This window comes from Mustela lutreola, chromosome 4 (assembly GCF_030435805.1).
Source record: "Mustela lutreola isolate mMusLut2 chromosome 4, mMusLut2.pri, whole genome shotgun sequence".
In the NCBI taxonomy this organism is placed as follows: domain Eukaryota; kingdom Metazoa; phylum Chordata; class Mammalia; order Carnivora; family Mustelidae; genus Mustela; species Mustela lutreola.
This window is the reverse complement of record NC_081293.1, coordinates 201,439,078-201,464,299: the sequence shown is the minus strand read 5'-3', so window position 1 is coordinate 201,464,299 and position 25,222 is coordinate 201,439,078. Positions and strand designations below refer to the sequence as shown.

The 25,222-nt window shown below is 58.3% G+C and overlaps 1 protein-coding gene across 3 annotated transcripts in view; it reads left to right on the top strand.

Annotated features, from left to right (window-relative positions):
- Positions 1 to 25,222, top strand: part of PTPRN2 (protein tyrosine phosphatase receptor type N2) — a 688,130-nt gene that overhangs the window by 567,400 nt on the left and 95,508 nt on the right. For all 3 annotated transcript variants that reach the window (XM_059172404.1, XM_059172405.1, XM_059172403.1), the window contains one exon: positions 21,512 to 21,724. In XM_059172404.1, the coding sequence (XP_059028387.1) occupies positions 21,512 to 21,724 (213 nt within the window). The remainder of the gene's footprint in view (positions 1 to 21,511; positions 21,725 to 25,222) is intronic.

Here is a 25,222-nt window from a genome sequence, read left to right as displayed (position 1 = left end):
TGATCTCCACCCTGCTCTGGCCAGGAAGGATTTAAGGCCTCTCTTAAAAGAGTTAGGTGAACCAAAGTGAGGATAAAATGGTAAAAGTAGGAGAGAACTGTGCCCTGGGGCGTCCTGAGCGTGCCATCTGCCAGGCCTGTGGCGTGCAGCCGACGGAGGTCACGGCCGGGGACTCGGGCGACCTGGCCCCCGTGGGATTGCCCGCAGCTCTAGGCTTTGCCATCACATGGCAGCCCAAAGCCGGAGGAACAGACGAGAGGGCCTGCCCAGGGCAATGTGGGCCCGAGGGGAGACAGAGGAGGTAGGGGTGGGATTAGTGGTCTCACGGCATCAAGCGGCCCGTCCTGGCAAAGGGAATGGCCTCCTGCTGGCTCCAGCGGGCAGAAGGATTGCAAGGAGCCCAAATAAAAAAGCCTTATTTCAGGGCCATAAATACCTGCTCTCTAGTGTTTGGGGCTTTCCAGGAATAACCCAAGTGCCTCGCTGGACGGGGTCTGCCAAGGGACTGGGGTGCCGCGGCGAGTGCACAGACGGGGGTGTAGACAGATGATGGTGCGCTTCCGAAAAGGTGAGATCCAGCAGCCCATGAGGCCGTGGGAGGGAACAGAGGCCTGGAGACCTGAAGCTCTGTGGGCAGGACGGCCCCGCAGCCCTGGCCGCACACGGCCCCCAGGTCCCAGTTTCCTGATCCCCCGCACTCTGCCTTGACGGCAGCGCTCCGGGGGCTGAGCAGGTGTCCGTGGGGACACCCTGGGCCCTGTGGGGTGTAAGCAGCACCCTCCCCCCCGGACACCAGCAGCACCTCCCTCCAGCCGCAAATGCCCCAGGGAGGGGGCACAGGCTGACTGCCACACACACTCACACGCTCACACGCGCCACGTGCACAGGAACCCCTGCGTTGCCCCCACGTAGCGGAGGAAGGACCCGACACTCCCACCTGCGTCGAGCCCCAGCTCTGGATAGGTGGCCTCAGGAAACGTGGTGTCAGATGGCCCGGGTTTGGGTCCCAACCCCTCTAGGTCTCTGTACGGCACACCTAGCCCCCCCCCCCGCCCCCACATACCTGTAATTCACGTGCAAAGTGGAAGCAGGAGGAGGGGTGGGAAGTGTGAACTCTGTTGCTGAAAACAGCGTTACATTGTTGCAGACAACTGGACATTTCTCTTACCCACGAGAGATCGTGGACAAAATGTCAACAAACGGCTGACGATCGAGTCAAATAGAATAAAAGTACTCTTGGCTTCCTGTTTCGGGGGATGTGGTTACCAGCGCTGACTAGTCTCAGAGAAGTGCTGGTAAGAGGGAGTTTAATCCGGTCAATCCGGGAGTGAGGCTGGAAGTGGGAGTCTTGTTTCTCACCCCCGTTTGGCAGTTCGCCCACAGAACACTGGCCGCGTCCCCGGAGACAGGCCGAAGGGCATCTTCTTTCCTCCAGGATCTTCGCTTCCCGGTGGGCTTGGGCGTGGGCTTACGGGTTCCTCCAGCAGCCTGACTGGACTCCTCCCCGAGGTCTCCGCCAGGACTCAGGCCCCCACCCTGTGGCCTCGGGAGAGTGCCGTACGTCTGTGCCAAGGTCTGGGACCCGGCAGTGGTGCAGGCCAGCCCTGGCCGCCAGCGGAGCCTTTGGGGAGGCAGAGGTCTTTGGCAGGCCACGGCCTCCTCGTCCCGGCCCCCAGAGCCGGCTCCCAGCGGAGGGCGAGTAAGGGACCGCTCGGACACAGGCTCAGGGCCTGGGAATGCCGCTCCCTCCCACACGCGGGTGGCGGTGCTGAAGCTGGGGCGCCCAGTGGGACGTCAGGGGGCCCGTTTGCGGTGACCTGCCGCACTGGGCTTCCAGGTCCGTCCCTGAAGTCTAGCTTTTCAGAACATCCCAGGCCACTGAGAGGCGGCGGTGTCCTGCCCTGGGGGACGCCCAAAGTCCCTGCACATCAGGGTGAATCCGAGCAGCATGGGGGCCCCGGGCTCTCGGAGCAGGTGTGTTAAACCCTGGGCTCCTGGCGCACGTGGCTGCCGGCAGGGAGGAACCCGCTTGAAGCTCCGTGTCCCTGCAGCTCCAGGACGGCTGACGGATCTAGCCACGGCGTCCACTGCGGGCCCCTTCCCAGTCTGCACGCTTCCTCGCGGGGCCCAGGCTTTCCTTACTTTGGGTGGGGGCGGGGGGTGCGGAATGAGGGTCAGAGGCCGAAGCCTTGTTTGCGGTTTTCTGGGAAACAGAAGTAAGCGGCTCCTTGCGGACAGCGCTCCCGTATTCTGCACGGAAGGTGTACGCGGCGGTGTCCCACTCACCGGAAGGCCGAGCTCGCCGCCTCCTGCAAGCCGAGGCCGCGGGACGGTCACGTGTAGCTGGAAGCAGCCCGAGCAGCGCCAGACTGCATGTCCCCGGGGCACACGGCGCCGCCCACCAGGGGAGTGGGGGCCACAGTTGCTCTGACAGTCTCGCACCTGCTGGGGAGGGACAGGATGGCGGCCTCTGGGCCCAGGTGGACTCCCCCTGCCCGGGAAGGGTGTCGCCAGCAGGGGACAGTCTCCGTCAGACGAGGCGGGAGCGCCGGATGCCGGCAGAGCAAACTGAGTGCGAGAATGTTTCGAGCTCCTGGGGTACTTGCATTGAGCCCTACCCGGTGTGTTCCTAAGTGTCGACCGTGGCCCGTCTTCTGCCTGATACGCAGGATAAAGAAAGGGTGTCTGTGGGTGATTATATTGCATTCTTCGGTTTATGCGCTGGGAAGTCCCACAGAGAGAATTACAGTCACGAGCCACCTTCCTGGTTCCGTTAAACGCAGAGACCGAATGGCTGTAAGACGTGTGCAGGCAGAGCGCTCCCTTGGGGCACGTGTGCGGTTTCACACCACCCCGAGCGCATGTGGGGCCCGCCCGGGCTGTGGCCACTCAAGGGGGGAACTGAAGGTGATGAGCCTCCCCGTCTCAGGGACTCCCAGCTCCCAGCTCGGCCGAAAGCCGGCCCGGGAGGGCTCTGTCATCTGCCCACCATCTGCCAGGGCCGCGGCTCTGTCCTTGTGGTTGGTGACCGCTGCCTGCACCATGGGAGCTCTGGGCTGGTCTCCGTGGTGGGTGGAGGAAGGCCGGGCCCCTCCCTAGCCCGCTCCGAAGAGCAAAGAAGAGGAGCGTCGGGTGACGGGGAGACACGCCTTTCCCCACAAGGAACCACATCTGCGGTGGGAGCGTGCGGGGAGGACCGGTTCTCAGGGGGAGCCCGTCTCCCGTGGCCTTCTCCCCAGAAGCCCGGCTGTTGGTGACCCGCCACTTCCCTCGTGGTTTCTTAGGGAGTGTAGGTGGTCCCACCACCTTTTGGGTGACATTTGCTGAAACTGGGTAACCACAGGGTTTTCTTTTGAGGATAAAAATCAAAGGCGTCAGATCTCTCGACGCTCGTTTCGGGAGGCAGAGGGTCTCCCTCTGATGCTGTTCAAGGAGGCGTTGTGCGTGGCTGGGGGTGCTGTGCGCGAGACCGAGCACGGCTGCTGTCACACGGTTGGGCACAGCTGTTTCTAATCGCCGCAGCCCATCGCCGTCGGGTGAGCACGGCCCCCCATGAGTCCATAAGGCTGATCGGCCCTGTGTCAGCGGAGGCGAGACAGGGTCCCAGGGAACGCCGGGCAGCTCGGGGCGCCACGCTGAAGACGCGGAGGCCCCACGTCTGGACGTGAGGAGGCACGAGAGCTGTCTGGTTCCCCCGCGCCTGGTCGGACACACGCCCGATGGGGAGGCCGGCGGTGTGAGCCCTCACCGCGTGCTGGTGCTGTGTCCCCGCTGCACACGCGGGGAGAGACTCCCGACTCACCACGGTCGCTGCAGGGGCTTCCCCGGCGGGAGCGCTGTTCCTCCACCGCTGGCACAGGGGTGGGGCGTGGGGGCTGTACTCCAGGAGTTGCGTGTCTCAATTCCAAACCAACACGACTCTGCTCTGGGAAGCGCAGCAGGGACAGAGTGGGCCCCGTAGCCGCAGAAATCTCCAAGTGTCCCCAGCGCGCCAGACGCCAGGTCCCACAGGGTCCTGCGCTCTCCCGGGAGGTCTGCGTGTGGCTTGTCCTTCTCGCTGGGCAGGCGCCCCGTCCCCCGACGAGGTGCTGGACCCGCAGGTGAAGAGAGCCCCCCGCAGGGGCCCCCCAGCCCCCGCCGAGCAGGGGTCGGACCCTCCTCGAGACCGGCGGACTCGGATCCTCAACAGGAATGTGTGCATGCGTGCTCCCTGTAACGGGGAAAACCTTTTCCCTCGTATGTTGATTATGGAACTGTGTGTGTTAAAGGACAGCGTCAGGGTTTGTCTGGAAACAGAATTCCCGTGCGCTTCCGTGGGAAGAACGCCGGAGCACACAAGGCAAGGATAGTCGGTAACAGACAGCACGAGGCCGGCTTCCCGCCGGGAGAGCTCTGGGACGGAATCCTGGGAGGGACCTCTGTCACCGGGCGTCTTCCGTCCGCGGGACCCACCGCCCGGTCCAGCCCGCTCAGGCCCACCTACCGCCCCATCCGCTGCGACCCGCACCTCCAGATGAGCCCAGTCGCTCTGCCACAAGCCGAACTTAGGACTATTTGGGGTTCCCCCATTTTCCAGACTTTCTGTGATAGATTCGGAATGTAAAAGCTATTATATTCTTTTCCTTAATTTTCGTTTAAAGCACAAAGTTCCATCACCAGCCGTCCCTCAGGACCATCTTATTACAAAATAACAGCTCGAGAGGTGCCTGGGGGCTCCGTCGGAGAAGCGTCTGCCTCCAGCTCAGGTCATGTCTTGGGTCCTGGGAGCGAGTCCCGCGTCGGGCTCCGTGCTCAGCGGGGAGCCTGCGTCTCCCTCTGCCTGGTGCCCCTCCGCTTGTGCTGTCTCTCTCTGACAAGTAATAAAATCTTTAAAAAAATAAAAATAAAAACAGAATAGCAGCTCGAGGTGTAAGGGCTCCTCGGATTTCCTCTGGACACCCCGTCCTCATCTCGTGGACCAGCACCCCCTCCCAGAGATGGGGCTCCAGCAGTGGCCACTCCGCAGGCTGGCTCGGCAGGGCAGGGGCACGAGGCGTTGGTGACGTGGAGTGGACAGCACAAGTGTGTTTCCTGGGTGGTACCTACAGTTGCATTCATTCGACAGAGATCGGTTCTTAAAACCACATACGTGTAGAACCGATACAGAGAATAAAAGCCAGGTGTCTTTTTGCCAACACAATTATTATTACTAAGTTGTTACCCGAGTAAGAAGAGCTGCTGCTATTTTGGGGGGACGCTTGGAGGGTCTCAACAGGACGCAAGGGCACAGCCTGTCCCGGAGCTGCTCACGGCTTCCCTGGTGCTCCCGCAAGGCCGAGGCAGAAACCGATTCTCTTCCAGACTGTGTGTGTGTGGCTGTCAAGGTCCCGGCACCCACTGGCCTGGGGCTCAGCCTGGTTCTGTCGTCTGCAAAGCCGGGAATGAGTGTGCACGAGCCGTGAGGTGTTCGTGCGAGTTTCTCTGGACCGGGCACAGAAACGTGGCAAATGGGGCCCACGGCACAGCAGCCACAGTCAGGAAACTCGTTCTCGTCTCCACACGTGCAAAAGTTCGCACATGTGTGTCCCATGTGCCTGAGAGGTGTGTGTGAGCTGATGGGCACAAAGGTATGTGCTGTGTGTGCTGTGTGTGGACATTCTGTGTTGACAGTGTGTGTGTGCGTGATGGTCTGTGCTCACGTGTGAGACGGCATGTGTGCCTGAGCGTGACGTGGCTCGTGTGCGAGGTCGTGCTCACATGCAGGTCGACGGCAGGTGCCGTGGGACAACGCGGGGGCCACAGGACACGGTACACGTGCGTTGGGGGAGAATGCCACGGTGGGGTCTGTGCATGAGAGAGGGAACGGCTCACTTGTGTGCAGGTGGTGCGTGCGCCGGGGTCAAGGTGCGTGTGCACATTGGGAGAGGACGAGCCTGGAACATTCGAATACTCTGAAGGCAAGGGATGAGGTGTTCGGTTTCGGGTGAGGGAAAGACTCTGAGCCAGGAAGCCCAAGGGCTCGGCTTTCCCTGCATGAGAGCCGAGGGTGGCCCCACAGCGGCCGGCCGGCCGGGGCTCCCAGGGTAGGACGCCGAGGAGCAGGGGTGCTCTAGAAGCGGGCTCGGGTGCGGCGCTGGCGGGAGAAAGGGGAGCCCGCCTCCGGGTGACCTGAGGAAGGCTTGGTGGGGTTGGTAGTGAGAGCAAGGCGCTCGGTCCAGTGGATCGGGATGGGGACTCCGAGGAGACCAGGATGGCCCCCAGGCAAGCCAGCATGGACGGGGGGACCACGAGTACGGGCAGACCGGTCGTGGCCCCGGAGCAACAGGAACTGACCAGTGGGGGCGAAGGGCAGGGAAGGTTCCAGCGCGGCCACAAAGGAGGGGACACTCAGGTTCCAGCGCGGCCACAAAGGAGGGGACACTCAGGTTCCAGCGCGGCCACAAAGGAGGGGACACTCAGGTTCCAGCGCGGCCACAAAGGAGGGGACATTCAGGTTCCAGCGCGGCCACAAAGGAGGGGACATTCAGGTCTGAGAAGGCCGAGACGAAGGGTACCGGGGATCGTCTGCTCACGGCGAGACCACAGGAAGTGTCGCGCCCGCCAGCCTCCTGGAGAGGCTGCCCCCTTCTTCCCGCCAGGCCGTCGTGGCTTGCTGCATGTGGGCCATCACTCCTGCGAAATGGCCTCTCAGGAAATATTCTTACTGGTAGGAAGTGATCTTTCTTTAAAGCCTTATTTTATTTTATTTTTTTAATTCTCAAGAGGGGCGCCTGGGTGTCTCAGGCTGTTGAGTGTCCGACTCTCAATTTCTGCTCAGGTCCTGATCTCGGAGTCGGGCCATCGAGCCCCGTGTCGGGCTCTGTGTCAGCGGGGGGTCTGCTGGAGATCCCCCCCTCGCTCCTCCTCTCCCCGTCCCCCGCCGGCCTGCGTGCCGCTCGCTCGCTCTCTGAGAAGAAATAAAAATAAAATACTCAAGAGCCATCGGAGATAAGAATGATGAAATGGAGTGATCAGGTTAAGTAACAGAGTTTGGAGGGGCGAGAAGTAAAACATCATTAGAAAATGTAAGACTAGATTTCCAGTTTCGTTTGGGCGGATTCCAGATACGTCTAACTGGGAATTTTAGATACGATGGAAGAAGGCTGGAGTGAGCATAGAGTAAGCTTCTAAAGTGTTTGAATTGAAAGACAGCAGGATACACGGATCAGATAGGTTTATAAGAAATTTAAAGTCAGACTGAAGATTACCTGCTAATTCCGGACCACACTAGCTGCAGTGCCATGCATCTATAGAGAGGACAGGACTAGTTTTCATTCAGTTGGCTATTTTGTAGCCAGGGCTGAATTCATATGGAATTCCGAAGTTCCCTTACCGAGTTTTTTGGAGCCTGATGGGCCAACCTTGAACCTTCGGGGATTGGTCCACGTTATGTCAAGAAGGAAAAGCAACCAGCTGCTTCTAGCCCTCGTGTCCCTGTGAGAGCTAAACGCATGCACACATAGTTGTAATCCGAAATCAGGAAACACCGACCCTCTACAGTGACCCTCTTCTAGAGACTCCAGACACCAAGGCAAGTGCTGTCAGGCTGGGCTGCTCCGTCATTTAACCCGAGCCCAACTCCACACAGAAAAACAGACCTCGGAGTTTTTCTTCAAAGTATATGCAAACGGCGCAAAGCTGGATGATATAAATGTGCAGTAAACATTGCTTGAACTGTTGTTCTACTTTTAATTCCAAAGTAATTCAAGGAAAAATGGTTTCCAATTATATGGACCAGTAGCATGCAACTGACAGAATTTATGGAACAGTTTTTGGCTGAAAAACAGAGTAAAGCTGGGTATTCTCCACAACAGCATTTTGTTTCTGTCATCAGAGATGATGGCAAACAGGTTAGGTTCTTGTTCACAAAATGAGTCTTTCCTACAAACATGCACTCTAAGGAATTTTAGCTGAATTTTGTGAAGAATAAACTCTCATCACGAACATCCTGTGCATAGACCAAGTCCGCGAGCGCCGACCGGTAAACCTGTGTTTTATGGTGGTGTTGTCCAAAGAACCGAGGTTCGATCTTTCCAAGGAAGTAGACTGAAAGTGATACACTTTCTAGATTCTAGAACCTGGAGGATAAACACCAGATTAACCTGCAGGGAGGCTGTCTGTCTGCAAATACCTGTCCCTGGGAGCAGCCGGGCTGCCAGATCCCTCAAGGAGAACCTCCTTAAGTCTGGGGGGGGGGGGGGTTCTTCTTCTTATGGGGCTGTCATCTCAAAGTTGGGAAGAGGAAGTCTGAAACTCCCTACGTATTTGTTAACCAGCCCTTCAGGAACAAATTTCTTTGACTAAAATACATTTTTTTGTTCTTCGTAAAATAGTTTCCTATCAGGCCACTGGAGAGGGTACCAACTCTATTTCGTAAAAGTATTCCTATTTTTGGATTTTGAAGTTTCTAAGTCAATGTGAGCCAGCATGAGAACTGATAACAAAAGCTGACTAATTTGGTAATTATTTTTCAACCCCCCCCAAAAAGACTGTATTTTTCTGTTTAGAGTACATGAATTCACATTTTTTTCTTGAAAGAAGGTAAAATATTTGAACCAATAATTTTACTATTTCTCAGTGCCTCTCAATTTTAAAGTGAGGGCAACAACTTTATAGGAATTTCTTCAAGCTGGTAACAAAACCTTCTCTAAAAGACTCTCCCAGTTGCTGCATTCGCTTGTCCTGGCCTCTAGCATGGGGGGGAGGGGTCACACGGTCGCACCCAGGGTTTCTCTCCCCAGAGCATGTGTCTTCTTTCATGACAAATAAGGACTTATCAGTAGTGTCTAAAGCTTTACAGATATGGCCCTTGAAAATAGCTGTTTACTGACAATTAATTTCAATCTGGAATCTTACCTATGCAAGTATCTTCTTTTTTAAATTACCGCAAGGCCAATCACTATGTTTCACAAGGCAGTTGACCAATCAAAACATCTTGCTTTTCAAAATTCACTCATTGATATTTTTGAAATTTATGTCAACATTCTACTATGTATGAAAATACCATATGCACATAATGATAATATTCAAAGAGACCTAGTACCATTTTTATAATTTAAAGTCACTTTTATAAATGGATTTACAAATCAGAAGTATTTTAAATATAGTTTGTATACCATTATTACAAATACCATTATTACAAATTATTGTTTTATTTTCAAAACAAAATTGGTTTAGATTTTCTGAAATTAAACAGGTATCCCAGAAGGTGTATTTTTTTTTTATCATTTTCTATCCATATTTTTTTAAATTCCTGAACTAGGTATTGTTTTACTTTATAATAATCCTGTTTCCCATGACAGTCTTTCTCTATTTTGTTTAAAAATACATTTTCTTTTATAATTTCATACATTGGAAATTTATCCTAATCACTTCAATATGTGGTATGCAATAGTTCAATAGCTTGGTGTCCTAAATTGAAAATGAGGTTTTTTTTTTTTTTTTTTATCACAGAACATTACATTTTACACATAACAAATGTGAACTGATCTTTTAAAGAAGTCTTTGCAGAATCACAAATCATTTCAAAGTATTTATATTGTGTAGATATTTGGTAGATCTTGGAGAATTTTACATATCCCATATTTTTTATTCATCAGCCAAACAACCCTAACTTCTGTCTGAATAAGGTGCTCATTTTTCATGTATAAATGACTGCCATGAATGTGACTCTCAAAAACATCCTTCATCACGTTTAAGTTTTCTCTGTAAATGTCCCTGAAACCAAAAATTGAAATTTATTATTAAATGAGATCTAAGCTCTCATGACCAAAAAAAAAAACAAAAACAAAAACAAAAACACCTAACATCATACTCGCTGACTCTAGTCTCACATTACTGAAAAGACACTTTCCCAAAGCATTTTCAGGAATTAAAAGATACATTTTTCCTGCCTGTCCTGGAAATAAGAAAGGATTTTAAAATAAGGAAAAGGGAATGAAAATCTGGTGGGTTAATTGATCAGTTTCTGAAACACTAGACTAAAAGGACCAGCTCCTCACACTCACACACACACACACTCACACACTCACACTCACACTCTCTCTCTCTCTCTCTCTCTCTCTCTGGCCCCGAGCTCCTGGGCCGTCAGCTCCGCCAGCGGGTTAAACAGCCGAGCTCGAAGTCGGCGAACCCTGGGGGAGGGGCGGCGGGGGGAGGGGCGGCGGAGCCGGACCCCGAAAGAGCGCCCTGCCCTGTGTGCGCGCGGCCAGGCGTCCGGGAGGAAACCCGCGGCCCCGCTCGGCCCCCGCGTCCGGGGCTCCAGGCCCATCTAACCATCTACCGAGTGGCCGGAGGGGCTGGGGTCGTACCCGGGCCCCTCGTGCTTCCGAGAGACAGGTGGGTCATTACATTCAGATTAAATCGGGACTGTGGTGCTTCGATGTTGGAAGTGCAGCCTCGGGGACAAGGGAGCAAGTAGCCACGGAAAATAAATGCATCTGTACTTACTGACCATGTCATGTCATGTGTGTAAGCGACAGCCTGGCTGGCTTGGAGCTGCGCCCCGGCCCGGCTCCAGCTTGCCCTGGGGTCGCCCACACTCCGGCCCCCCTAGGGCCCCTGCGGGACGCAGCCGGGCACCTGCCCTCGCCACAGCAGAGCCGGGGTGGCCGCCTGGGGCGCCGGCCACCTCGGCGACCGAGGGGCTGGACGCCCCGGGACCCCCCACTCGGGCTCGTGGCTCCCGGCGCTGGCGGGGAGGAAGGCGAGGGGGCGTGTCCGCCCGGGGCGGCCGGCGTGGGGGGTGGCGGCGGCCGCATCCTCGGGGCCCGCCCGGCCTGCGGCGCGCGTGGCCGGGCCAGCGGCGGGTTCCCGGAGCCTCCGTGCGCCTGGCGGCGGACCGGGAGCCGGCGCGGGTTCCCCTCCCGCCCCAGCGAGCCCGGCCGGGCGCTCCCCCAGCCTGCGCGCGGGTCCCGGCGGCTGCCCGGGCTCCTGCGGGCCTAGGACGCGGGCGCAGCCGCCACGGTCTCCCGGCGCGAGTCCTCCCCGCCGCGCTCTGAGTCTCCGGTAGGCGCGTCGTCAGCGTCACTCTGCCGAGGTCCCGGGGCCCGGAGCCCGCCGCGGGCCGGCCCCGGCGACGAAGGCCGAGCGCCCTGGAGCCGCTCCGCCAAGCGCCGGGCCTGAGAGCTTCCCCGCCACCCCGCGCCCCGCCCGGTGCCCCGCGCGGCGACCCCGGCACCTTGGAGGCCGGCGTCTGTCCCGGAGGGGCCTTCCCTGCCGTCCGCCCCCCCTTCTGAGACCCCCACCCAGGACTGGGGAGGCGCAGGAACTCTGCACACGCGCGCGCGCGCGCACACACACACACACACACACAGGCGTGCGCGCGCAAGCCGTTGCCATGGAGAGGCCGGTTACCAGAGAGGCTGAGGGCGACAGGTCCCCTCCTCCAGGCCTCCCTTCCCTGCCGGCGCTCCCTCTCCGCCGACCTCCCCTCTCGCCCCGCCGGAGCTTCCGGGCCCCTCCCGCCGCCGCCTCGGCCCCAGCCTGCAACCCTCCGCTCCTCTTTCCCTCCCCGCGCCGGGCCAGGGGTCGCCGCAGAGGCTGGAGCAGGAGGCGGAGGCCGGGGCTCCCGGGTGGGCCCACGCCCCGAGGGGGACAGCGAGGAGGGACAGGACCCCCACCGCTCAGGTCTTTGCCCGAGGAGGACCCGCAGAGTGAACCAAGGCGCGGCGCGGGGCTCAGGGCTCTAGGCCTGGACTAGCCCATGCCCAGCGGGGCAGGCGGAGGGAAGGGCCAACCGCTGGGCCCCCTCGAGTTGGCTGGGCGGGGAGCAGTTTGCAGGCCCCACCGGGTGATTTACCGCCTCCCGACCTACTGGGTGTATGGAGGCTCGGGGTACACGGCGGGGTGGGTAACTGGAGAGAAGCCCAAGTCTCCCCCTTGGGCCTCCGCCGGACCTCCTTGTCCCCCGGCGCTTCTTGAAGGTCCCACGCCCTGGCCCGCGCGGAGCTCCGCCACCTGGGCCTGCGGGAGCGGTTGATGGAGGCGTCACCTCTTTGCTCTGGGGCTCCTGGCTACTGCAAATACCAAATCAAAGCAGAATTCGGGGTAGGCCTTGGTCATTGGAAGCGAGTCCTTAGAACACTTTTAGAGGCAAGCAGGCGCTCGACTCACGTCTGTGGACGACCCCTTCCCCTGAGCCCCGGCCCAGGGGGCTCCCCGAGAGAAGAGTGAGGGCCGGGCAGGTCTTGGGGGCAGCGCCTGAGCGGAGGCGTGGAGAGGGGCCGCGGTGCAAGCTCCTCCCGGGCAGGCCGGCAGGGACTGGGGGTGGGGGGTGCGGTTTGCCCTGGAGGGGCCGGAGTGGGGGCGCCGGCTGTGGGGTGGGAGGGGCCTCGGGTTAGAAGGGGCCGCCCTGCTCCGCTTGCGCCGCCGTCTCCAGCTGTCCCGAGCGCAGGAACAATGGTGAGGCAGTGGGAGAGGGGTCTGGGAGGAGGGCGCCGGGGTTTCCAGAAAAGGAGAAACTAAAGAGCCCCTCGCAGACCGTCATCTGCATGTGACAAGGTCTCCCCGCTCCTTTCTTTCTTCCTCTTGTCTCTGCAGCTGTGGGCCTCGGAGGTCGCATTGTACGCACAGATGTTGGGTTTCAGCTCCCGGTTCTCTGCTGCTCGCCTGGGGCGGAGTGCACCGGGTGCCCCAACCTGTAGCTGGGGGGGGGGGGGGCAGGGCTCCGAGAGAAAAACGTGCGGGATGAGGAGAAGGGCCGAGAGGCTGCGGGAGGCCAATCACAGGGCCCAGCAGGCCTGGTCGCGCCCCAGACTCCAGCAGGGTCAGGGAGCTCCGGGAGAGCCGGCCACTGGAGTGCAGCCCTGCGACGCCCCTACCCCCTACGCTCCATTTGCCTCCGAGGCGGTGGTCCGGGCCGAGCCTTTGACCCGGGGAGGCAAGAAGGCAGATGGACTCCACGGTGTCACTGCCGCCTCAGGCCAGCTTCAGGTCTGGAGACCTGCAGCTCGCCTGGGTGAAGTGGTGCCTGGGTTCTCAGTCCTTCCCGCGCCGGGCAATGCGCTTTGTACGCGAGCTGGAGACCAAACGCTCGAGAATCAAAGGGGGTCAGCGAGGCATTTACTGGCTTGTTGTGCCAGCGTAACTGGTCTGCTCCGATGAGGAGCAAAAGCAAAAGCCCCCCCCCCCATCGCAAAAGTGGGAAAACTAACTCAGAAGAACAATTTGCCATAAATTTTCCTCTTGCAGAGTTTTGACACACCCCCACCCTTCCCATAGCAGAGGTCGCAGTAAGGCCACGCGGGTCGCCGTCCCTGCCGCGGCCCTCTCCGCTGGGCGCTCCCCTGAACTTGCCGGGTTGGAAGCGCACTCGGCGGTGGAAGGGAGGCGGCTGTGGAGAAAGAGCTGCGAGGGCCCGCGCGCTGGACCCATGACTGACAGAGCCGATGTCCATTCATAGTCTCGGGCGGGAGAGGGTGTTCGGAGAGCCGCGGCCCCTTAGCCAATTGCTGTCAGCAACATGTGGGGGGGGGACATCGCTATAGCAACCGGTGGCTGGGCCGCGAGCCGCGCCGCCGCCGGCCGGGTGCGCGCCGGGCCGGATATAAGGCGGGGCGCGGCGGCCGCGCTGGATGGAGCTGCGCGCGCGGCCGGTGGCCCTGCGGGGACTGTCCCGCGTCGGCCCCGCGCCCGTCCTCGCCGCGCCCCGGCCCCGAGCGCCTCGCCTCGGGGGCCGGGCCAGAGCGGCGCGCTCCCAGCCCGGCGGAGCGACCGCGCAGAGCTGCCGGCGCCCGCGGGCTCCGAGCCGGTGCCGCAGCCGCCGCTGGAGCCACAGCGCACGGCACCTTTGTCTACGCCGGCCTCCCGAGAAGTTTGTGGTCAGAAGCGGGATGGACCCGCTCGTCTGTGGCTCAGGCGCAGGCAAACGACGAGCGGTGGTGATGGCGCCGCGGCTGCCCGCGGCCGCCGCGCCCCGAAGCTGTTCGGCCCGGCGCACGCCGCCCCCCTCTCCGGCTTGGGCGCTGGGCACCGGCCCCTCCGCAGGTAACCGGGAGCTCGGGGCCGGGGCGCGGGCACCGGTACGGTTGCAGGAGAAAGGAGAGGGACTGGGGTGGGGGAGGGAGGAAGCAGGAGGGATCCACCGAGGGCACCGCCGGGCGGGTAGGTGGCAGGGCGCGGAACCAGAGCTTGGGGAGGGGGGAGGGTGCGCGTGGGGGCTTGGAGGGGCAACCTGGACGTCGGAAAGCCCCGTGCAGGGGCCGACTCAGACTCGAAGCAGGACACCTGTCAAAGCCTCTGGCTGGCGGGAGAGGTCTGAGGTCATCCCCCCCAGTGGGTTTGGGTTGGACATCCCAGGGTGACCCGGCTGGTGGTGATTGAGAGGGGTGGCAGATGTCCCACCACCCCCCGGGGCCCTCTGGACACCAGCAGGGCTGGGCTGGGGCCCTCGCTCTTGGACTTTCCGCAGGCACCCGGGCAGTTCAGACCGTGGAGAGAGAGGGGCGTGGGGGGGTGGGGCGCACGCTGATGGGCAGAGGTGTGGGGAAAGGAGCGGAAGCTGCGGATGAGCAGCCAGAATGGAGGGGAGCCAGCGCGGGGATGTTTTCCTCCTGCCCATTTTGGGGCGCTCTTGACTGCCTTCTCTCGGTCCGGGAGCGCGCCTTCGCCTTCGGGGTGTTTCGGGAAAGGGGCTGGGGATGGATGCGCGGGGAGGAGCCAGCGAGGGGCAGGTGGGGCCGCGGGTGAGATCGCAGGATCTTTCGAGCACCCCCCGCCCCGGCCCGTTGGAGAAGCGCCTCGGAGCGGCCGTCTCCCCTCCCCCAGACGGAACCTGCGCTTTCTCTGCCCCCCCCCCCCCCCCAGGCGAGGCGGCCGCGCGCTCTCGGAGAGAAACTTCGGAAGGAGGGACTTGGTTTCCTGCCTGCCTTCGCTACCTGTGCGGCTCCGAACCGTGGCCTCCTTCCGGGCTCTAGAGAAGTCCCACTCGAGGCGGTCAGGCGGACCCCAAAAGGAGGGGTTGAGACCACCGCAGAATTGGCCTGGGGGCCGGAAAGAGTCTCCCGCCCTTTTGTGTCCCCAGTGCGCTGGCCTGGCCGCGCTGCACGCTGGACGGTTGGGGGCTTCTCCGTCACAGTCGCCAAGGCCTCGAAACGCAGCGCGGCGTCTCAGCCTCCTCGAGGGCAGCGAGCACCGTCCCCGCGCAGGTCCCCGCGGGCTGGCCCCGCCGCTCCGGCCTTGCCGCCGGCCCCCTGCCCCTGCGCGCGCTCCCGCTCTGCGTTCCCGGTCCCCAGCCGAATCCGCAGACCGCGGTCCCTGTTCGGCCGCCGGAGCCTCTCCGCCTGGGGTCTCGGGCGCAGCGTGTCCACGTGGTCTCTGCCCAGTCCGCGCTCCCCGAATTTAGAGGCGAGGGAAAGTGCGGGGAGGTTAGGGTTTGTGTGCGGGAGGGGGAGGGAAGCTCGCTCCTTTTTATCAACCCGAGAGGAAACGCCCCCCACCCAGCCAAGCACACCCATTTGGCTCCCGAGAAGGGGGTGGCCGTGGCGGGGGGAGCACCGCAGAGACGTGCGCGGGCAGCCTTGCGGTCCCGGGTGGATGGAGGCGGGCGTCGTTGGGGACCTCAGCCGGTGCCCGCGGACCACGCGCTTTGCTGCGGGGAGGCTGGGCCATGGCATTGTCCCCTCGGGGAAGGGGGCCGGGACCTCTTGGAAACCGCTCAGTGCTGTGAGTACTGGGGGCCCCAGGAGCCCTTGCCCCGGGCGCTGCGGCCTGTCCCGCGCTCCGGCCCGACCTCTCGGACACCCGCGGGCTCCTGCAAGCGAGGGAGCCGGGGACCCGGCCGGGGAGGTGAGAAAGCCCGCGGCCGGTCCAGCCAGGCGGGAGCCCCGAAACAGACCTGCGCCCCAAGGAGCGAGCGCCACGGCGGGGTCCTGACCGCGAGCCGGGCGAGCGCAGGATGGAGCCTCTCCGCCTCGGCGGAGGAGGAGGAGGGCGGGGGGCTCCGGTCCTGGAGAGGGTTTGGCTCTGGCGGGGAGAGCTCCTTCTTCCAGACCTCGGCGTCCGGGAAAACACCTGACCTGACCAGGAGGCGCGGGAGTGCGCGCGTCAGAGCAGGCCTCGGGGACCGATTTGCACGCAGAAAACACGGTCGGGAGCGGGCGCATCAAGTGTGTTGGCCGAGTGTGAGTCCGTCTGCAGTGAGGGCGCAGGTGGAGACTCTGAACGGAGGCTGTGGCAGGATTTCTCTGGGGGGCCGGTCCTGCCCGGTCTGCTCTCAGCTGCCGGGCCTCTGTTCTCCCCGAGACAGTTTGCGATGGACCCAGCTCTGCCAAAAATCAGTTCACACGGGGTAGCCTTCTCCCTTTAAACGTAAATGCCGTAAATCTTCCACGACATCTTAAAGCAGAGGAGTTCCCCAAAACGGATGTTCTAGGAGCACTTAAAGCTGGTAAATAGATAATTTATTATCTTTCGCATATTTATTTCTGTGTCTATGCCAGAAAAAAATAAACAAGTGGCTTATTTTCAAACAGGATATCCCCACTTATTTTCATTTAAGAATAATTATTTCTTGGACATTCTTTTCTCTAGCCTATATAGGCTTTTTTTTTTTCTTTTTCTTTTTTTTTTTTTTTTTTTTTTTGGCTACTTGAATGGCAGATTTGCAAGTACAATTTCATCTGTGCTACGAACAATGGCTTTCACTTGCACAAAGGATTTCTTCCACCCTGGATTCAGACCGAAATGCCTCTTGCTCTGATAATAGCTTCTGAAAAGATTTTGTAATGCAGAGAATTAATACATGATTATTTCCGCCTGACTTCTCTCATTTATGAGAATTCTGTGGCAAATTCCAAATTAAAAATAGTTCAGTTAACAGCTTTAAAAAAATACTTTTAAAATATTTTAAGACACTGCCCTCCCCCCCATATTTTTAAGTTTGGTCATTCCCATAGCCTGAAAACTATGAACAATTTTGAGCGGCTTTACATAGTTACCACATTTTAGTAAGTCCATTTTAGTAAATCGAGCACAAAATTTCCAAATAATTCTAAAATTTTTCATCTGGGAAAGCAAAGACAGATTCATTAAAGCAACTCATTAATAGCTTCTAAAATCGAATTCTAAATTTTACAGGCAAAGGGATGGGGGCAGTCCCAGGTCAAGGGGCACAAGGTGAAGCTCGGTTTGCAAAACCAAGTCCTTGGAAGGAAACAGATGAAAACATGCACAGATGAGAAGTTTCCCAGTAATGAAATGAAATGCCTGGGACCATAAGTTTTGGAGGCAAGTGTGTTTTCAAATTGAAGTCAGTGGCTTGGGCCTGGGGTGCTGCTGTTAACGGTTCACAGGCTTGGAAAACGCACACTGTTGCTACTGGTCCCCAAATATTTGTTACCATGAAGTTTTGTGTTTGTGTGGCCGCCTTAGTTCTCAAAACCAAGTCCGGGCATAAAATGTTCTCTTTTCTCTCTCTCTCTTTTCTTTTAAGCTTACCACATGGACAGCTAAAGAAAAAAAGTTTTGAAGATATTTTGCCATAAATGGCTCAGAAGACAATGTAAAGAAAGCCCCATGCACCGTCACTTATGAGCACAGATCAAAATACTTTAAATAGGTCAGGACAACGTCTGTAGTTTCTAATTCCTAAGAGCAACTCCGCAAATTGTCTCTGTGGTCACATTTATCTTAAGTCACAGCTTCCGCAGTATTTTACATCCTAAATTCAAGGAGTTGCAGGTGGCAGTGGTTGAGTGGAAGTAGCATGCAATGTTGTGCCGCAGGGTACTGTCAGGATCATCTAACCTGATATAAAGTTGACTTAATGATTCCTGATTATTTTTGAAAACTGTACTTTTCCTGCGTCTGGAACTTGGCATTAAGTGCTTGTGTGTGTGTCTCCTACCTCCTGGGGTGCACAGCTACCAGCGTGCCTGGGTGACCTCTCTGCCACCGTACAGTTCCGCTTTTACAAGACGCCCGACTGTAAATGTCAAAGTCATAAATATTTCAGCATTATTTTCTTTCAATTCCAAGTCAAGACTGACAGGATGCCTCTAATTAGTCGAGGGCTCTCTGCAGGGCCCAGCCCCAGGACGAAATTTGGGGAAAGCACATGTAGTTCCAGTTGCTCAGCCTTGGGGTGCAGGGACCAGAAGTGGAGGGGGTTGAGGCCCCCCCACCCAGGTCGCACCTGGAGCATGTGGCAGCGCAGACGCCCTCTCCAGCGGATATCAATCGGGCTCATTCTTTTCTCTTAAAGCTGGTGGTTAACGGGGCTTAGAAGTTTTGTTTTCTTCATTCCACAAAAAGGAAAGGAAAGAAGCATAATGTTATTTTAAATCGATCGCTATGCCAACGAGGGGAGTTCACTTTCTTTACTTTTTTTTTTTTTTTTTTGAGTATTTTCTATGAAATTTCGTTTCTTCCGGGATTCTAACACCTGACTAGCAACCAGCAACAGTTTTTCCTCGCGCTGGACCCCTCCTTTCAGCGCAGGGTCGGACACGGGGGAGCAGCGGGAGTGGGCCAGGAAGAGTAACCTTTCCGGTCTCAGCCCAGCAGCCCTGGGGCCGGCCCAGGATCCTGCGGGGCCAACGTCACAAGCCAGGCGGGTCTGTCTGCCCCACAAACGCCTTCTGGCTCAGACCCCCTGATTCCCCGCCGGTGCGGCGCCCTCCCCCCTACAAACCCTCGCACCCACGTTCCCGCCTGCGACCTGCGAGCCCCCGCTGTCCCGGCTCTCCCACCCGCCGTCCTCAGCCACGGACCCTTCCCCTGGCTGCACGAAGGGCCTCCTTTCGGGTATGCTGCCGGAGGCTAACCTGGGGGCCTTCCTCCTGGCCTGGGACTAGAGGACACCGTAGAAGATGGGACTCAGCGGGCAGGGGGTCCTCCATGGGCATGGAGGCTCTGGGCAGCTGGGAGGAGGGAGAGCGGATCGGGGAGGAGGGACCCAAGGTCTGGGGCGGTCACTCTCGACATTCTTCTTTGACCTGTGAGTTAGCTCTGCCAAGGGGGCGGCGGTTAAGCCCTGTTTCTCCACCCGCGCTTGCCCCCGCATCGTGGGTCCCGGTGACCGTCGGTGTCCCGGCTGGCCACGACACGGCCTGGGAAGAGCTTCGGTGCGGCCTCCCTCCTGAGTGTTCAGCCTGGAGTCTCTCCTTCGCCCCAGACCTGGGCCAGGTTGAGTGTGGTCATTGCCACCTGTCTCCTGGCCTCCGGCCTGGAATCAGGTGACAACCGGGCCTCCTCTGTGTCCCTTACACGGTGCGCCCGGCGGCCACCCTGCTCAGCAGGACCCCTTGTGCCCGACTGCCCGGCACCCTCAGCCCCGGCCTTGGTCCCTGGCGCGCGTGCGGCCGACTGTCGGGGCGCGCTGTGCGTCCTCTGCGAGCCAGGCCGGCCACCGCACGCGTGTGCGCTCACGTCGCCGGGCGGGAAGGTTCGGGAAGTCCCTGTTCCCGGGCGCCGTCTACCACGTGGGCGCGAGGGGTCCTCCCGACGCCTGGGCGGGATCCCCGGCGCTGGCGCTTGGCCTAAGCGGGGACGCGGGCACCTCCCGTGGCCTGTCCCGGGGCGGGGTGGGGGGGACGCGTAGTGACGGCCAGGAGGACCCGGCCCGGGCAGGGGGACAGCCGACGCCCCTCCCTCGGCCGCGCCGCCTCCTTTGTTGTCCCGGCAAGGTTTGCCCAGGCGAGGCTGTCCCGCGGGGGGCGCGGGCAGGGCGAACCGTCCTCCTGGAAACGCCCCCCACCCAGGTGTCGATTCGGCCGCGGGACGCAGACCCCTGGCGGCGGCGGAGACCCCGGGCCTCGAGCCTCGCGGGCGCCCTGGGGCTCGCCGCGGCCCGAGGAGCGAGAAGCAGCGCAGCGCGCGGGGCCGGGGAGCCGGGGCGGCCGCGCTCCCTCCCGCCCTGCCGGGCCTCGCTGCGCCGGGTGGGGTCCCGGCGGCTTATTCACGCCGCTCCGGCAGGGGTGCGGCGGGAACGCGGGCGGCGCGGCGGGGTGGTCCGCGGCTCCGCCAGCTTTCACCTTCCCGCGGGCGCGGAGGGGGCCGAGCCGGACGGGGCAGGGGAGGAGTCGGCGCCGGGGGCGGCCGCGGGACCGGCCACACAGGCCTTGGGCAGCCCCGCGCGCCCCTCCCGCGCCCCCGCCGCCGCCCCCACCCGGGGCCCTGCCTCTCCGGCCTCCGCCCTGCCGGATCCCTCCCCGCGCGGTCCCACCCGCCCCGGCCCTCCCCTCGCCCCGGCCCCGGCCCTCCCCCCCACCCCCCCACCCCCCGCCCTCCGCGGGCCTCCCGCCGTTGGCCGGCCTCGTCGTCGTCCTCGGAGCCGCGCATCCAGGCAAGGAAATCCAGCGTCTTTTTTCTCATTTAACCCGCGTTTCCATCAACTCAGCCCCGGCACCAGCTAATCCGCGGCACCGAAGGCAAAAGGAGGCTAATTAATGACCAGCTTTTCCAGTCAAGACCGGCGATAATTGCTTTGGTGGCCTTTATGATTACAAGATAAAAATGGCCCGGCCTGACATGAGGCCCTGTGTACACTCGGAGACGAGGAGGTGGGAGTCTGGGTACGGAGCAGAAAATTGCTAATAGGAGAGACATAATGAATAGGCCGGCCAGGCATTCATGGGGAAAAAATCCATTTTGTTACCACGCGAAATTAGGTGGTGGAAAGGAGTTTGCTAATTGTTCTCCTCTTGTAGCAACCGGGGCGAGGCGGGGGCGCGCGTCTCCGTTCACTCCCCAGCCGGGGCGGGGGGCGTCGCGGCCGGAGCCGCGCACCGGCCCGTCTTCCCCGGCGCTGGTGCCTGCGGCTCACGCACCTGCGGCCGAAGCTGAGGGCGAGCACCGCGCGCCTTTTGCCCGCGGAGACCAGCGAAGTGCACCCAAAGGATCCCCTCACCCGCCCCCAGAACAATGAGAATCTGACGGTGTGTCTCCCTGACACTCCGCACCGCGGAGGGGGGCCCTCGTGGACCTGCAGATCCTTCCAGGGAAACGCGCGGAGGTGCGCGGGCGCTGGGCTGTGTCCCGCGGCCGCGCGGGCCGAGGGGTCGGGTGGGTGCCAGCCCGGGGAAAGGTTGCTGCGCAGGGCCGCCCTCCTGCGGTCTCCCAGGCTGCGGGCCTGCCCCGGCTCCGGCTGTGTGCTGTAGAGTTCTCTGACCTCCCTGTGCCCCAGAACATTTGTGGGGCACGCTCGGGACACACTGGGGCATTTTCCTCACGCCTGTTCAGAAGAAGGGACGTGCGCTTTTACTTAAAGCAGCAAATCAGCTGCCAAGACTATGTCTTTGTGGTTGGAAAGATGGTGGCCTTCAGGAAACCAAGTAAGGCCTCCAAGTTTCCTTTTGAAACTGTTGCCGTCTGTGGCACGCTAGTTAGAGATGCCTTCTCCATGGTTTGAGGGCTGCTGTTTGGATGGCCCTCCTGTGGCTGCGTTAATGCCAGCACAGCTCTGGGCTGAGCCTGAGTTTGCAGGGCAGAAGGGTAGTTTCTAGGAGGTCATAGTCTGTTCGGCTCACAGGGCTCCTTCTCTCCTGTTCTGCAGAAAAGCAAACTCAGGGTTCTGCCACACGGAGCTGAGCAAGAGGACTCGACCCCGTTCATCGTGCTGACCCTGGTCTCTGTCATCGCCATGGTTGGAGTCCTCCTGGCCTCTGCGGTCATCTACTGCCTGCGCCACGCCTCCCACTCCCGGCTGCAGGAGAAGCTCTCGGGGCTCGGGGAGCACCCTGGCCCGGATGCCACCGCCGCCTACCAGGTAGGGGTTCAGATGGGTTCCGTTCATCAGTGCACGGCCTGCGGCCCCTCCCTGGTCCCAGCGCTCTGTGTAGTCATGGTTCCGGTTCTTTGGGGAAAACGGTTTGAAACTGTCCATCCGAATTCACAGAAATGCCTCGGAACCACAGTTTTGTTGCCATGTATTAATCTTACCCTGTTCTCAGCTGGTCTGTTAGAGTGATAGCAGGTTGCTCATTAGAAATGTGGAAAAAATATGAAACATGAATTATGTATTATCTGTTATCTTTCTTAGTTTGGCCACTGTTCATGAAAAATGCCAAAGTTGCAAGATAAATGGGTTGCATAGACGTTTGAAGATGTCTCTTAAATCATCGACTTCCTCCGGGTCTCCTATGAAAAGATCCTTTGCCCCGATCTATCGCTACCCCCTGCCAGTCCCTGGATAAAGTGTAATCTAACGCTGATAAGTGCGAAGTGAGCCCAGGGCGTCTCGGTGAGAGCAGCGGTGGCTGCCGGGTGCCGGAGCACACCTGGACGCAGTCCGCAGCCACTGAGAGTGGGAGGAAGGCAGGACAGGAAAAGGTTTCTGGACGCTCTGTAGCACCTGCTTCCGCCTTAGTGACGTCCTGGGGTGACACTGAGCCCCGGGTCTGACAGCAACGCCAGCCCACCGCGGAGGCAGGTCAGGGCACAACTCTCAGTGTCCTCCCCTTTGGGAAGGTAGAATACTTCATCATCGCTTTAGAAATCCAATCAATATGTATTTCTGAAACATTTTCTCCCCTTGGAGGAGATTCCTCGCTTCCTCTACTCACATGATGATGATGGTGATAGGTCTGTCTTGTAAACAATGCATCGTATTTTACAATAATACGTAAGTTGAAGAGTCCGCCATCACAGTTACATGGGGAGGAGGTCTCAAGCTTTTTCTGGAACTGCCCCTCCCTCCACACTGCCCTGCAAGGTGCCTCCCAGGAGCACGCGGAGCTCGCTGCGTTTGCTCTGTGGGCCACCCTGACACTGGCCCACAGGAGGAGCTGGGATGAATTTATAAAATCACCGTGTTTAAGAGGAACCAAGAGATCGCTTTCTCCCGCAATTAGAAAATTCTTGGTATTGTCGCCCAAGAGAGAAAAGCACTGGATTTTGGAGGAGGCCACAGGCTGGTCAGTGTGATCTTCTCTTATAAAGAAATGGCACCTTCAAACGTGTGGGAGGTGGTGCTTCAGCCCCAGCGCACGGCTGTGCTTCAAAGCAAGAGAAAAATCACGTTTGAAGAAGAAGCCCTGAAAAAAAATGTCACATAAACTAGTAAGAATTTATCCAGAAATTCTATTGAGCGAGACCATCGGTGTGGGCTGCTGGGCCACATCTGTGCCAGGACATAAATAAATTATCACACCAGTTCTGTTCTGTGTGCCGGAGACGGAGATCACACAGGGCTGGGTTTTTAGAAAGCATGGCATCCTTTGATACACTTTGAAATTCAAATATAAAATATTGATAGAATGGGAAGGTTGGACTTGCACAAATGACTCAGTTTGGCAAAAATGCAGGTGGAAATTGCACACTTAGAACTGAGTTTGTGATAATTAACAGAAAAAAACCTTCCCAGTGACAGCTCTAATTAATAGTATCTGTAATTAAAATCATGCCCTTCCAGCAGGAAAATTGTTTGAATTTCTTGGAGTGACCTTTTTGCTGTTCCTCCTGGGGGCATGGTGGTTAAGTTGATATTGATTTTATAATGAGCTCTGGTTTGTTTAATAAGAATCTGTAATCCAGACAATAAATGAAATGTGTGCTTTCCTTGAATCCAGATTAATAAAAAGGGGAGGAAAGGTACAGGAACAAACTTCTCTTTAGAAAATACGATCTAGGAAAACTTGGAAATGAAATGAACTTATTATTTCTGATGGGCTTAGTTCTGAAATCACCATGCAATACCTTTCAGGGAGCTGCTCTGATCAAATGCAGACATCTGACCCACAGCGGGCAGTCTCCTGGCCGGAAGATGCCAGCCAGCGGGGTTGGGATTTTGGCACTGTCACCTCTGGGTTCCGCTGAGTCGTGCATGAAGGGCTCTTGTCCCTGCGCTACAGATAGCGGATGTTTACGTTTGTAAACGAAGCAGGTGTGAATTTCCAGCCGCGACCACACTGAACTTGGCTTTTCCGGAGCGACACCTGAGACCCCCCTTCCAGCTTCAAGTCTGTCTGAGAAGTTGTTCCGAGTTTTGCAAACATAAAAAGCGTTTCAGGAAAAGTTGCCTGGATGCTATACTTTTTTTAAACCGTTGAACTTCTGCAATTCGCTGATGCTCTGATACAAGTGACGTTTGGCTGAACCTGCTCCAATTCCCAGCACCGGGTGACGAGGAAAACAGAGCGATCTTACACCGTCCCTCAGTTCATACGCCGTCATTTGTACAAACTCTCCAAAAGAGACGAAGGTCGTTGTGCACGGAGGTTAGAAGTAGCTGCCTGCTATGAGGAGTGCTGGGCGGCAAGGTAACAAGTTTTACTGACGTCAGAATGTGAACTTGCCCTTTATGGAGGAACTAACTGCTCTCGGACGGAGGCTTTGGGTCCGCAGGTAGGACGGGGAGCTCAGGGCTGCACAGGAGAGACGGGGCCCTCTGGAGTGGGAGCTCTTCTTCCCAGAGAGCCAAAAGAGACGGTCCGTCTGTGTGCAGGTAAACTGCAGGGCAGTGGCCTCATTGCGCAGGGCAGACCCCCGCAGCAGCAGCCCTGTGTGAGCCCTGGCCCGCGTCGGCCCCGACAACACACGCCTTCCAGCATCTGCCCTCCCAGGCCCTGGCGGCCAGTGCAGAGCCCCCGTGTGCTCATAATTCACGGTCTGCAGCTTTGGGGAAGCTACAGTGCGTTTGTGGAGTGTTCTAGAATCATCTGTGGGCTTGTCTTACAATTGTTTCAAAACAGTGAGTAGTCTGCAGTATTCGGTCCCAACACAAACACGTTGAAACCTTTTCTCTTCTTCCTCGGGACAGAACTATTTCGTAGACAGAGTCGGCGTCTTAAAGCGTAGTTTGTGTGTGTGTGTGTGTGTGTGTGTGAGATATTTTGGTTTGCTTTACCTGTTGGAAAATCAAATATTTCCCGATAGACTCTTACACGTTCGCACTTAACCAAGAGATCAGTCTTACGAGATAATCCATCAAGGTTAATTTCTTCAAACTTGGAAGAACAGGGGGTGTTAACTAGGAGAATAATTGAAATCCATCTGGAAAGGCCATTTTTTTTAATGGCCTCCAAACTCGTCCCCGGTGTTACTGAACGTCATTTTTTTTTCTTCTAAATCTATAAAACATAACGTATTTGGGTTAAATTGGTACTTCGTCACCTAAAAAGATAGTTTCTTTACTTTTACTCTCTTCTCTCCCCCGAAATTGGCACGTCAGCGCACAGCATCTATGTCACGTGTGTGCGTGCGCCCACGTCGGTCTGCTTGCCGCTGGCGTGTGCGGTTGGTGTGCAAGGAGGGAGCTGCCGGGCCC